Source organism: Perissodus microlepis, chromosome 18 (genome assembly GCF_051167445.1).
Source record: "Perissodus microlepis isolate ML-2025 ecotype Zambia chromosome 18, ASM5116744v1, whole genome shotgun sequence".
NCBI classification, from domain to species: Eukaryota; Metazoa; Chordata; class Actinopteri; order Cichliformes; family Cichlidae; genus Perissodus; species Perissodus microlepis.
In genome coordinates this window covers 3094440-3109213 of record NC_140478.1, presented here as the reverse complement: position 1 = coordinate 3109213, position 14774 = coordinate 3094440, and the positions used below count along the sequence as shown (strand labels likewise).

The window sequence follows — 14774 nt, the reverse complement described above, 5'->3', positions numbered from 1 at the left end:
TGGACTGTCTAATTCATAGATTTTAGTTTACTGCCAGAACACTTGGAAACTTTTAGACAAACACTGCATTTCTTTCTCAAATCCCCTGTGAAGACTTATGTTGTCAAAGGCTTCTCTAGAGGCCTTGATGGTTGTGGTTTAAAAGGCTGCTGTGGTTATAGTCGGGGGGGGACCTTTTGGTTCTGATCCAGATGACTTTATCATACCTTTTAATTCCACAAGCCAATGAATGATTGTGTTTGAACTGGATTAAGATTTAATACATGTATTAAACACAACTATAGATATGATGGATCTTGAATAAAACACTGTATAAAGGAGATCTTTATACAAAGGTCTCTATAGTTTGGTTTTCTGTATTGACTGTTTAAATACCTTATCTCTTTTCATCTTACTGTTGCTAGTGGCTCCATGAACAAAGTAAAAAGGAGGAGGACATTCTTGCCTGGCCCCACTGAGAAGTGGGAAAATTTGTGAAATCAAATGAGGGTAACTAGGTTTTGGTTAAGTTTAAAGTGCCAATTAATAAATTAGTGTTAAAAGTAATTTCCAATTAACCCTAACATTTAATTATTGCATCAAGTGTGAATTCCAATTCTGGGGGGGAAAAAGAAAAAGTTCTCACCTTTCTAAGCACCCAATTTCACCGCTGTGAAATTATCACTGACTTGGGGTGAATGTTGTTAAGTAACCATTGTCATTTACCTGAAGAACTGGTGAAGTTTGCTATACTAGTCAGAAACCTGTGCATCCAAAGCAATGTCTGACAAGCAAGATGGCGTAAAAAACAAAAAACAAAACACTTAAATCATGTTTAATACAATGCTTTTATTGAAAAGTAAGAAACTTTTTAATAACTCAATTTAAATTAAAAAACAAAAACCAAGTGTTGACTTGTGTTGAAGTGTGGTCACTGTCAGTACCGTGGGTACCTTCCACTCCCACCTGAAGGAGGAATAACCAATGCAAACTTCAATAAGATGTGAAATTGTGGCAAACTGACACAACACACTTCTACCTCGCACTCAGGCAGTTTCTTATGCAAAGATGCTTTGTTTTCATTCAAGCACCGTTTTCTTTTTCTAAACACTTAACCTTCACAATTTCATACAGTACTTTTATCTATGCCTAAATACTTTCCAACATTCACAACCACGCTAAGGATACTTGGACATGCAGACCAGAGGATCTGGGGATCAACCCATCGACTTCCTGACCTGGTCTACTAACCAGGTCCAACCTTTGTTAGCTTCCAAGATCAGATGCCATCAGCCCACCATTAAGGATATCAAGTTAATGATGTTATGATATAGAACTGTAGTGAAATGTTCTTTTATACACAATATTTACCTCAGTTTGAGTTGTGAAGTTACTGCATAATTGTTGATAATGTTACATGATCAGCTACACAAACCAAAATGACCAATTGGTATTCAATTTTAAAATCAGATCTGCCCCATGTGAGCACAATTTTCCATCCAAAGACCAGGATCATTTAGTGACTCACCTTTCAACTTCCCAGGTCTGCTTCCGTATCCATTGCAGTCTTCCTGCTGGCCGTTATGCTTTTCTGTCAACAAAGAAGTAGTGTTGTCTCTAACTTAATACGAATGACTGGTCCTACATGGCCACTCTTTCATTAGATGGCCCAGATGCATTCCGCTGCAATTTTTCATCAGGTTATTAAAGTACAGTGCGTCAGTTCTAGGTACAGTATACAACAGTGCATTCCCAAATTAAGGAGTCTCATCTGGCACGCCAAGATTTTTGGTCAGACTGTCAAAGACTTGAAGCTAAGGCCATCTGAGAATAAAGTTTGCCTTGCACGTGTGCAGCAAACTTGCTCACCATGGGCATGAAGCTACTTAAGTCACACTGTAGGACTGAACAAGTTTACACTAGAAAAACGTGACAGCAAAGATACAGCGAGTCTTTTTTGGGCAGGCCTTCAGATGACTCATGATTATTTTAATGTAACGCTTGCATCTCATTACCTGGACCTCTGTTTCGCCACTGACCATTCCTCTTTGAATTTTTCTGATTGCAGAATACTTCAGCTTTTCCATCATTTGCCTTTTTCAAGTCTATGGAGATAAATTACAATTAGAGCACTATACCGGCATGAAAGGAAAAACAATTAAAAAAACTAAATAAATCAGACCACCTGGATATTTATGAGGTTTTCTGTTTGATCCCACGCCTCCCTTTAACTCCTCACATAAACACTTTAGACCCTGTAGTTCAGTACACTGGATTGCACAGTCTACTAAATTTCCCTTTGATGGTGTCACTTGAGCCATCTTCTGGTCAGTTGTTGGCACGCCCAGTTCCACATTTCTCATTTGACCATCTACTTTTTGTGCGCCAGTCGCCACCTCCATTTGTGTGTCATTTTGGAGAGTCATTTGGGAAGTGGATGAGACTTTGTCCTCTGCTGCAGAGTTAATGAGGCAGGTTTCCTTTCTCTCAACTGAGCTTTTCTCCTCTTGCTCATATATAAGAGTTCCCTGGTTTGGGCTTTGGTTAGCCTCAGGATTTGAAGACCCATGGTCATTCATCTCTTCATCAGTGGAGGCAGTTAAAATTATACCCTGCAGGGTAGTAAGTGAAGTTAAAGGATACTTTTCTGAAGGAACTGTGCTTTGGCTTTCTTCAGTTCCTTTTGTTTCAGAGACTTCAGTTTCACACACCATGTCTGGGTTCGTTGGAGGACTTTGCTTCTTAGCTGGGGTACTAAAAGTAAGAACACTTTCTGACACCAGAACAGAGTCAGAAGAAGAAAATCTTGAAGATTGTCTTCTTTCTTTAGCAAATGTACCAATTAGGTCATCTTTTTTGGTTGACCATTTACCATTGTCAGCCCTCTCCATCTCTACAATGACTTCAGGTTCAAATACGCTATTCTGCTGTAGCCACTCCTTAGTAGGAATGAAAGGAGCTAGAGACTCCACAGACCAAACTGACTCATTAATATGACTATTCATCTGACATCTACTTAAAAATGTGTGCTTTGGAGTGGTCTCTGTAGGCTCTTCATGCGTCTTACTGCCATTTTCTGTCCCATCGCGGAGTGCATTTAGTGCCTGCAGAATTTCATCTCCATTAGATAGGCAAGGTCTAACAAGTAGTTCCACAGAATCTGCATCTCTTGTTGACAGTGAAAAGGGTTCTAAAAGAGAAGGAAGTTTGAGGATCTTAAAGATCATTTCACTGTCCTTAGAACTTGAAATAACTTCGGTATCTACATTATCAGCACTGCTAACCACCGCATAATTCTTTGGCTTACTTGGACTTTGATAAAAAGCCTTTTCATGCTCCACTTCATTTTCATAACATGGAATCTCAAGATTATTTTGAAGGAGTGTCTCAGCTGCCATTGTCATCGTTTTCTGTGATGCATCACCTCCCCAGCTTAGAATGTCAGGAACAGAGACGCGCCTCTCTTTGACTTCATCCTCTTTTTGAGAAAAGCTACATACTGGCCCCATGCTATCCTGAGAACTCACTGACCACATGTTGCAATGTGCATTTCTGCAAGGAGGGATAAGAGAGGACTCCTGAACAGCAGCATCCTTACATCCCTGCATTTCTTGAGTTGCCCTTCTAGATGACTGAACAGTCATCCCTGTAGGATGCACCATGTGACAGTCATGTTTGACTCTGTTTGTGCCAGCCCCTTTGACCTGTTCTTTTGCCTCAGTACTGGCCATAATATAGGTCTCGACCTCAGCTGAGCCTTGTTTTTGGGAACCAGAGCTTAAGGATGAAGGAGAATTGGAGGCAGTTGCACGTCCAGAGTCTGAGCTGAGAATTGGGCATCCCTCATCATAGCCACCTCCACCTCTGTGTATGGGTTCTGTCTGGACCTCAGAATTCACCGTTTCTCTAACAGGGGCAGTATGAGGCAGGCGAATTCTGCGAGTCTGGTTTAAATTTTGAAACGATCCACAAGGAGCATGACTGTGGACTTGGGGATGAAGCAGGCGTCTATAGTCGACTGGTTGTACCTGAGGGTGTGGTACAATGTAAGCTGGAGACTCCAGGTAAGGGGGAGGGGGAAGTGGGGGCATGACCATACCATATCCTTAAAGAGAAAAGAAAAAAAAAAAAATGAGTGAAGGTGATCATTTTGGAATAATATACAGACAGTGCCACCTTACAGTTTAATTACTCTACAAGATATAAACATGTTACTGCTCTGTATGTGATGATAGGAGTTGCAGAGCCATTTCACACATGTTAGAAAGACTGAATCTTGCATGCATACATGTAGAGAGCGCGCAAGGGGTACAGTATGGGCTCAAATTGTGGTCATAAATAATTTGTACTCGTAAATCAAATGCACATTTGTGAACTGAGTTTTGTAACCTTGTAAACCAAAATATCTGAAAATTTTATGTTTGTGCATCTGTAGATGAGAATATTGGTGTGTGTAAAAATATTTACATAAGTTACAAATTTTTTCGTTAAGGTCTAGTTGCACACACAAAGCAAAAAGAAAAATACATGTAAAACTCTGCGCTCAGATTCCCTGGCTGTTTGTTACTCAACTTACACGTACAAAACTTGACCAGATTCATTTTCCTTTCAGCTGATTGTGATTGACATGACATTGATCAAATTTAACAATCCAATCAGAGAACAGATGGGTTTGGCTGTTGGAGGGGTGCTTTACTGAGCTTCAGGTCCTGGTAGAATAAATGCCCTTTTACTACTAATGTGCGATACCACTGATTTCCTTTCTGATCCCAAGTACAATTCAGGGTGGTATCGATGATACTGATCCGATACACTGTACAAAAACTTAATGTTTCATGGTATTTCATGATACAATATGTAATTGTATTACGAAATTGTAATAATATAGCTTCATAATGATTACAGGACATCAGACTACTTGTTCGTATTGCTTAATAATGCAGAATTATCATATAGAAATAAAAAACCTGAACTTGTGCGCTATTTGAGCATGTTGCCTGCCTGCAGCACTAAAGGACTCCGCAAGAGACGTCTGTCTCTAGTAGCACCTGTCCCGCTCCTCCTCAACATAATCATATTCTGTGATATGATTTACTGTGAGGTGTTTGACGAGGTTAGTGGTGTTGTCACAACACCTCACTGTCTTGCCGCATGTATCGCAAACCGTGTCTTGGCTGAGGTAAAATACGTCCACATATGACTCCGTTTATGCTCAGCCATTGTTGTGAGTGTGCACGCCAGGTAGTGATGTGTGAATCATGACCCAATCGTTCAATACAGCCCCTGGCTCACAGCTCAGTGGACATTTAGATGAAAAAATATATATATTTGACACATTTGAGGAAAATACTAATAAAATAAAAAATAAAATAAATGTTCCCTTTAGAAATCTTTATTTTTTGCTCTATAAAAATAGTTGTTTTTCACTCACTCATCTTAGCAGTAGGATTTACATGAAAAGAGAAACATTAAGTTTGAGTGAAAATATACATTTTTTGCACTCTCTGGGCAACTGACTCAAAAAACCCGATTCATTTTGGTGAGTGACTCATTCAAACTCGATTCAGTAATAAGAATCCAATTTACTATACTTGGCCACTAAGGCCAGGGGCTGCGACACATTTATACAGCCGTATTTCGCATATGACTATGAAAGGAGGAAAAGGAAGTAGTTCCTTCCAATTTAGACGATCCGAATGATAGTTTCTTTCCACTGTGTTCCCGTTAATGAAAAACTGCAAATTTATCCCAAAGTACTAAAATATCGATATTTTAATATGAGAATCGATTCTAGAACATAAACTACTGGTATCGGAAGAATCCATGTTTCAATATCGATCCGCACATCACTACCTTTTACATGCCAACCCAGCATTTTCAGTGTTGTGGAAATGACAGTCTTCACTAGTGGGGATAGTTACAAAGCTTTCTTCGTTATGAATTAGCGATAAACAAATTCTGGATACTTGGCGCTTAGTTAGCATTAGCAGGACATGCTGCATCCGCTGTGAAAGGGCCTTCATGCTGCGCGCACTGCGACTCACAGCAGTGGTCCCGGGTCAGCCCTGACTTTGTGTTAGACTAATCCTAAAGTAAAAATGGTATTTCTAGCCACTGATATAACAAAACTTTACCCTTTCAACAGCTACCGAAAGGCTTGTATGACCCCTATGGGATATTTATAAAGACATCCTCCAGGTTCAAAATGAAGAACAAGATTTGTTCTTGTAACTTTAAACTAGCACGCATGTGAAGGGACTTGAGCGCACAGTTTTACACGTAGTTTTTTGCTTTGCATGTGCAACCAGACCCCACACACAAATTCTCATCTACAGATACGCAAACATAAAATGCAGATATTTTGGTTTACAAGGTTACAAAACCCAGTTCACAAATACGCATTTGATTTACAAGTACAAATTATTTATGACCACAATTTGAGCCCATAGGCACAGCACCAATTTAAAATATTGATAAACTAATGAAAATTCTCAACTTACCCATGCCTAGGAAGCCTGGAAAGGGATTATAAGGCAAGGGCATGGGCCACTGGTATTGGAGGAACGGGGGTAGAGGTGGAGCATGAACATAAAAGAGAGGTCTAGGAAAGACAGGGTGTTGAGGATGAGATGAAGGTCCAGGATCTTGGCTGGTGCTGTGTAGTCCTGGATCCTGCTGTGCAGAGTTTGCAACGTCAGCATTAACTTGAACGTGTGGGTTTGCTCCACTTGGCCCTTCAGGAGCCAGAGGAGGCGTGTTAACCGCCGCTGCCATGTTCAGTCAACCTACATGGAAGGGGTGTCAGTTATGAATCCATATTGTATTAATAGGAACAGTTTTTTTAAACAAAAAAAAAAAAAAAAAAAAAAAAACACATTTACTACCTGTAGGACAAATCTTAGACACATTACACACTGGGAATGAAGGTCATTATTCTTCATTCAGCATATGCCATACAGAAACATGACCACATACAAGGAGAGAGTAAATGACCTGGTTTGGAAAGAGAGAAACCTGCGCTGTGGTCTTCAGCCATCATCTCCCAACCCAGTGGGATCTATGGCAGATTTGATATGGCCCAAATCCTTACTATGGCACCAAATTTTCATTTAGTTTGAAGCTGTGTGTTTGTAACTCAAAAAAAACTTGTACACCATTGTCAATTTAACATTTCTGCAAGGAGCAGCATCAGGTTTAAGTGTTCAGAAGGTTAACAGTTCAAGAAATGCATTAAGTTGGCTTGACAGTAGTGTTCATACATCAGCTGATTTCTTGAAAAGAAAAAAAGTGGGCTATAGTGTAAGATTTAGGACCCACAATGGGATGAGCAACAAAAATGGAACACATTTGCAAAGATAAACAGCATTTTCTATCCAAGCCTAATTAAGAGAATAAATGAGTCAGAAACAGAAAACCAAAAGGACTGAACCTTGAAACCAGCAGATGGAAAAAGCTCATCAGTCATTGTGATACTAGCACCATTCAAATATCCTGCTTTGATACATTTTAAAAAAGCATAATAAAACATACGTGTGTGTGTGTATATATATATATATATATATATATATATATTTCAATTTTACCTTGTCAAGGACCTGAATGGTTAACTGACAGAGCAAACACAAATGAAATTGAAGTGGGGATCAACACCTGATCTTAAGTAGCTCCTGATTAGACACATGTGTCTACTGTGTGCTGATTTGGAGTTTGCAGCAGGTCTTTAACACTAAGATGTCTTGTTGGACTGACATCTAAACACTAGATGGAGCCAAACTTCAGACAAATGATGAATCTAACGAGGCTGTTCTGGCAGATATATAGATTTCAGTCTTCTATAAAACATTTGCTACAATTACATCTGCATACCTTTTTGCACTGAAGTATCAGAAAACTAACCTGTGCTCATATAAGCCATTTCGTCATACACTAACTTGGTGGCAAAAGCCCAAAGTATGATACTGGGACATCGGTTGCACACAGTCGAAAAGTAGCCACCAAAGTGATATTCTACCCCTTAAAATGATAAAGAAATTATAAATAAATATTGACATGACAGGAAATCCATTTAAACACTCTTCTGCCATGTTAAGGATCCCATATGTGTTGGATTATGTAATTTTAGATTTTAACCCTTCTTTGTCCTTAACACAGGATTACCGCTGCCCCAGAAAATATCCTCTAATGCTGTCCACAGAAGATAAACTCTGAAAAAAATGGTCCATATCTGATCTCAGCAGACATTTACAGAACAATCAAGTTATCTTGTGAGGTTTCTTTTGCTGTTTTATCAGTGTCAATATTGGTACTTCAAACACAAGGAAAAAGCTTGTACTGTCAATGTGACCTTTGAGAAGGTGCATAAGCCAAGACCCCAAGCACATGGAATAGGGCAGAAAAGATTTGTTTAATACTAAATATCTATGATATCTAATTTAGAGATCTTCACTTTCAAAATAGATTCCTATAAGTGATGCATGGATCATTGGTGGTTTAATGTAACATTTCAAGCAGAATGTACATCACGTCAGAAAACTGCAAACACAATGACCATCTTATATACACACACACACACACACATATATATAATATATATATATATATATATATATATATACACAACACATCATAACGTATTTGTTTTTCTTCAGTGTTATCCCAAGAAACACAAATGACCAGCACAACAATAGTATTATTTAGTAATATAATTTATTATTTGAATACGGAGCAGGATTACTGGCTGTGTAGATATAAACACAAAAAAATCAAATGTGCCTGAGTTCATAAGAATTTCTTGCAGGGTGCCACTGTTCTCACTTTATAAATCTGCCTAGAGTAGTATGTTGATAAAACTCTCATCTTAGAACACCCAGCAGATAAGCAGAGAAGCAGATTATGGATCAGCCTAACTTGCCTCCTGACACCTGATATCAATGTCTTTCATAATAGCAAATGGAACTACAAATGCCCTTAAAGACTGTTTTCACAAAAAGCTGCAGAGCTGCAGAGAGGAGGATACAGCATGCATTAATACAGATTCCAGTAACACTTTATAACATGACCTGCAAATAAGGCACAAGTTCTTACGCACATTTTGCAGGCAGCGAGTCAGGTTTTTGCAGGAGACAATGAAACAATCACACTGTAAGACCCACCATTAAGGCTCAACAAGTACAACGTACTTTCTGGAATGCGAGGCGTATTATGAAGTCACCTGCAAGACCTGTGAAACAATGAAACAACTACACTGTTGGACCCACAACTAAGGCAAAAGTAGCCTGTGAATTCCATGTAATTTTGTGTAACAAGTGAGGTTTTTGGAGGAAGTAATAAAATAATTACACTGTAAGACCACAAGTACCTGTAATTACAGGTAGTCGCTTTTGTACACCAAACAATAAAATAATTGCATCAGTAGTTTTATGTACTGGGTTATTTCATGGTAAATTTCCAGAAAATCAAACAATATTTTCCGTCTTACATCTTAAGTACCCTGTACTTTCCAGGGTGCGGGCCATATTATGGAGTGACTTATCCTTGCCTAACATCCAGGTATTTTATATCAAAGGACACTAAGAAAGGATTTCCTGCACCAAATCCAGCCAACACTGTAGCCTGCATTGCAATTAGGCATGAAATCTAGGCAACTGGCTAAAAAGAGAGCTGGAAAGGATTTACAGGTCACTATTATGGGGGCAATCGTGGCTCAAGAATTGTAATCGGAAGGTTGCCGGTTCAAGCCCCGGCTTGGACAGTCTCGGTCGTTGTGTCCGTTGTGTCCTTGGGCAAGACACTTCACCCGTTGCCTATTGGTGGCGCCAGTGTCCGGCAGCCTCGCCTCTGTCAGTAGCTGTGGCTACAATGTAGCTGCCATCACCAGTGTGTGAATGGGTGGATGACTGGATGTGCAAAGTGCTTTGGGGTCCTTAGGGACTAGTAAAGCACTATAAAAAATACAGACCATTTACCATTTACTATTATGACAGATAGAGTTATATACATACTGACATGTAAAGAGTGTGTTGAGAAGCTGGAAGTGCAACATGTGATGTGATGTCATGGCTTCATGACAAGAAAGAACACTTCAGATGTGATGTATAGAGAAGGTCAGATTCATTTTAAAAAACTGTATTTATGAAGTTACAGTTCTATGTTACTGTCTTTTAAAATATTATGTGCGAATGACATGTCTACACTTTTTCATTTTTAATGGGGACACAGTTACCATAGATCATCAAAGCTATGGCATTAAGGAAACAAAGCCGTAAAAGACTTACAGTGTTAGATATAAGTCTAGTTTTTTTTAATTATTTTTTTTATTTTTTTGTTTCTTTTTTTATTTCCCCCCCCCCCCCTTTAAGTCTAGTTTTTACATTAATTTTGTAATGCAGCTTCTAAAATTATTGCAGTTTCATATCACTTGCATGTGTATCCCTTGTAAGAAAGAACATTTAAATGACTGATCAGGGCATGGTTGTGCTGATATACTTGGATTTTACCACAGTCTCCTTTAGGGTTACTGAGAATGGTCCAAAAAAGAGAAGCTATCCAGTGAGCAGCAGTTCTCTGTGTGAAAATACCTTGTTGGCGTGGATTGCCAAATCTGGAATCTTAAATAATCGCAAACTGATTCTTAAAACATGAAAATAAGTTCACTGTATTCAAATGGCATCCAAGTCTTGATCCAATAGAGCACCCTTTGAATGTGGTGGAATTAGATATTTGCATCATGGATGTGGAGGTGACAAGTCTCCAGCAATTATGTAATACTATTATGTCAATATGGTGAAATTCTCTGAGGAATGTTTTCTTGTTAAAACTATAATGCAAAGAATTAAGGCACTTGAAGGAAAAAGGGGGTCCTAATGAAGTGGCCAGTAAGTGTAGTATTAACGACTTGTTTGTAAAAACCATTACATTTGTATTTTGTAAAAAAAAAAAAAAAAAAAAAAAAGATTTTATCATTGCACATTGTACTTTTGGGTCTCCAAATGGCCCACTGCAGGGAGAGGTGTGGTGCAGCAGGGTCGAGGGGCAGTACCAGGGAGGCTGATGAGCAGCTGCAGCTTATTTGTGGTAATCAGGTCTCTCCCTTTTCAGTGATGCCAGGAGCTAGTGACAGGAGAGTGGAGTCAGGTGGAAAACTGAACAGTCCAAAGGAACATTGGTGCCAAACCGAAAACATTGTGCAAGCGCAATAAAAGAAAAAGAAACCCATAACAAGAACACTCTGTGGTCTCAGTCGTGTTTAGGGTCACAATTTCTGGTTGTGCAAACAGCATACAGTCTTTGTAGGTATGACTGCGTCTCTACAGAAGTTCATGTACTCAGTAAAACAATCTGACAGGTCAACCTGTCTGTCAGTGTCCATACTGTTCTCCCCTGTTTCCAGCAGCACATTCCAGTCGGCTCAAACAAATCAGTCTCTTAGGCTACGTTCACCCTGCAGGCGAAAGCGCATCAAATCCGATTTTTTTGACCCAATGCGACCCATATCCGATCATGGTGTGACAGTGTGAACGGCACAAATCCGATATTTTCAAATCCGATCTGGGTCACTTTCGTATGTGGTTCTGAATCCGATACATATCTGATGTTTTAGAAAGCGACTGCTGTGTGAACGGTCATGTCGCATTAAATCCGTCTTTTACATCACTGACACAAGACAGACGCCAATTATCAGCTCCGGAGAAGACATCGTGAACGCTTCCTGGCCATCCAGTGTAGATGTTAGTCTATCCTTTGAAGCACCGCTCCTCTCTAAAACAGCAATAGGGATAATTATTAGGTTATTTACATTATTATGTAAATAACAAAATAACTTAAAGCAAAAATTGGGAAATGTAAAGTCTGAGGTCTTCATATTAAGGGCCATCAGTCAAACAATACTGTTTGCTCTGGGTCTAAACAGAGCGCGTTGTGTGTGACGTCTTCTTTTGCGCATGCGGGCCGCTTTGAGGGTTCACACTAGAGCGCGTGTGCTGTCACATTTTATTTGTAGTGTGAACAAAAAATCGGATTTGATCAAAAAATCGGAATTGAGCATTAAGACCTGCAGTGTGAACGTAGCCTTAGAGCCTCAGTAGCATCAGGTGTCCATTTCCTGACTGTAACTTTAGTATCAGAATGTCTCGGCAGACAGGATTTGTAATAAGAGGGAAACATAATTGAAGTCTGCTGATATTGTGAATATGGATGTTTAGTCTATATCCAGTTTCATGGAGAACTTCACACTGAACTTCAGCTGTTGCCTCGGGTGGAACAGAGTTTTGTTATGATATGATTTGACACACAGTTTATAATCAGTCATTTACAGATATTCCTGATCTCAACTTGTTTAAAGCACAGACAGAGAATCAATTTCTTCCGTTCTAACCTTTTCACCACAGTGGGCAAGGCCAAAAAGCTGTCAAAAGATGTCAGGGACAAGACTGTAGATCAGTACAAGGCTGGAATGGGCTAGAAGAACAATGGTTATAGTGATTATTCAGAAATGGAAGAAATGTAAAATGATCACCATTATTTTTATACATGTCATTTGTGAGAAAAAACATAATGTGAGCAAAGCATTTCATTTCACGGGTTTGAATTAAATTCAATAACTGCAGCAGGCAGAACTCAGCAGCCACAAGTGCAAACAAGCCATCACACATGAGACAATGTCTGCTTTGCACACACTGCTACAGTTTCAGTTTCGTGGGTAGCTCTTTGCACTCAGAGAGGAATCCTGCTTGGATGAATCAACTGACTTTTCACTGTTTGGAGGTCAGGCACAGCATGAAGAAAGGAAACCGTCCTGTGTGCCCAGCACCTGCAGAAGGTGCTGTAAGAGTTGGGTGCATTGTGTGTCAAGTGACAGCCAAGGGTAGAAACCCAGGCAGACTGATCCCCTGCTACCAAGGCTGGTGATGGAGACATCGAATGTCACCTCTGTGGTGGGGAAGGAGCCTGAGCTAGTGCATGGGGTTGACAGGTACCAGCTAGATATGGACATACCTTTATGCAAGGTTTGGGCTCTGGAACCAGTCTCCTGTAGAGAGGCGGGGCTCTGTGCCTTTGGGTCAGGGAAGGGGCCCTGACTGTTGTCTGTGCTTATGCACCAAATGAAAGTTTGTCCATAACAAACACCCTGTACGACAATGGCTGTCTGTTGGAGTCAAATTGTTAAATGTTGTCATTGTGTTACTTAAATTTGTAAGTCTTAGTTCAAACTGTATGATCAAAGACATTCCTTTGTTTCTGACCACCTCCCCAGCCAGTTTGTTGGTGGGGGAGGCTGTAGTGTTTTATTATGGGACATCCTATGTGAGGGTTCTGTTTTCTTGCTTAGTAAACTTCCTGCCTTTATGACCCTTTTGTGGGCAGGAGGTCACACAAACGCACCCCCAAACACAAACACACACACACATTCTCGCACTTGCATATACACACACACACACACACACACACACACACACACACACACATACAGATGCTCGCACATACATGCACACACGCACACACACACACACACACACACACACGCAGTATTTTAACCTTTTGTGACCATAGGGGGTTTTACAATGGGTGGTGCTTGTGTGTACTGTAACTGTAACTGTTTTCAATAAAAGGCAGAAAGGAAGGCTGTTTATTTGAGGCTGGCTAGGAGGCGGGTGAGGAGCATTCAGCTCCAAGAGCCTGGTTCCGACCAGCCTCCCTTGCTAGCAAGTAAAAGCTGTTCGCTGTTTGTTCTTGAATGTAAAAATTGGAAATTGTGCACTGCTACCACAGAGGATTGTTGCTCAGTAAAATCTAGAGCTGTAACCACTTCAAAATATTGACCTCAAGTCATACTTCATAGGTCAGGAAATAGATGTACACTGCAAGTGAAAGGTTTGGACACACTGTCTCATTTAATGTTTTTTCTTTATTTTTATTGCTTTCTACATTGTAGAAACATACTGAAGACATCAAATATATGAAGCAAGATATATGGAATTATGTAGCAAAGAGAAAAACAAAAGAAATTCCTTCACAGGCAACCTACATTCAGGTGACCACCGGTCTGCCTTGTCAGGGTTCATTTGTGGAATTTCTTGCCTTGTAAATGGGATTGTATGGGCTCAAATTGTGGTCATAAATATTTTGTACTTGTAAATCAGGATTTGTATGCGTAAAAAGAATTTGTGTGTGCGTAAAAAAGATTTGTCTGTGGACTTAGCCAAAAAATACGTGTGAAACTCTGCGCTCAAGTTTCAAGTTACAAGTATGAATTTTGACCCTATTTTTCTTCCTTTCATCTGATTGGTCAATGTCATGTCAATCACAAATTTAACAATCCAATCAGAGAACAGATGGGTTTGGCTATTGTGTCCACACACAATAGCCAAACCCATCTGCTTGCGGCACACGGAGGAGAGGGCGGGGCGGCGGGGATTCTCTGGCTGGCTGGAGCAGCATCTAATAACCAGCTCGCAAAATAAAACAAAATAAAAACAAAACAACAAACACAAAAACACCAGACAGCATGATACAGACTTATAATTTGCACCGATGTTTTTTCGAAATTCTATACGCGAAAAGTGGGCGCGAGAGCCCTCGGTGCGCCTGTGTAACATAGTTAAATAGAGTCGAAGTTAAATCCCGCTAAATGGGACATTGGCACCACCTACTGTTGAAAAAGTCACCCTGCAACATTCACAAAGGGCAAGGGATTCTGGGTAATCCTCAGAATAATGGAGGATTCCTGCGAGGTAAGGAATGCGCAAATGTCGTGGGGAAGAAAAATCATATCGCAGGTTGTTAAAGTAATACAGTCT

At 39.9% G+C, this 14774-nt stretch overlaps 1 protein-coding gene across 2 annotated transcripts; it reads right to left on the bottom strand.

Annotated features, from left to right (window-relative positions):
• Positions 1 to 814: 814 nt before the first annotated feature.
• Positions 815 to 7657, bottom strand: LOC146367040 (uncharacterized). Of its 2 annotated transcripts, XM_084913745.1 has the most exons (7): positions 7563 to 7657; positions 6480 to 6764; positions 3287 to 4084; positions 2165 to 3169; positions 1995 to 2084; positions 1508 to 1570; positions 815 to 945 (listed from the first exon to the last, which is right to left on the bottom strand). In XM_084913745.1, exons 2-7 carry the CDS (start codon positions 6751 to 6753, stop codon positions 917 to 919), a joined length of 2259 nt encoding a protein of 752 aa, XP_084769871.1. In that variant the 5' UTR covers positions 6754 to 6764; positions 7563 to 7657; the 3' UTR covers positions 815 to 916. The 2 variants fall into 2 exon arrangements, with proteins under 2 accessions (XP_084769871.1, XP_084769870.1); XM_084913744.1 differs by having other exon boundaries at positions 2165 to 4084.
• Between the last annotated feature and the right edge of the window lie 7117 nt (positions 7658 to 14774).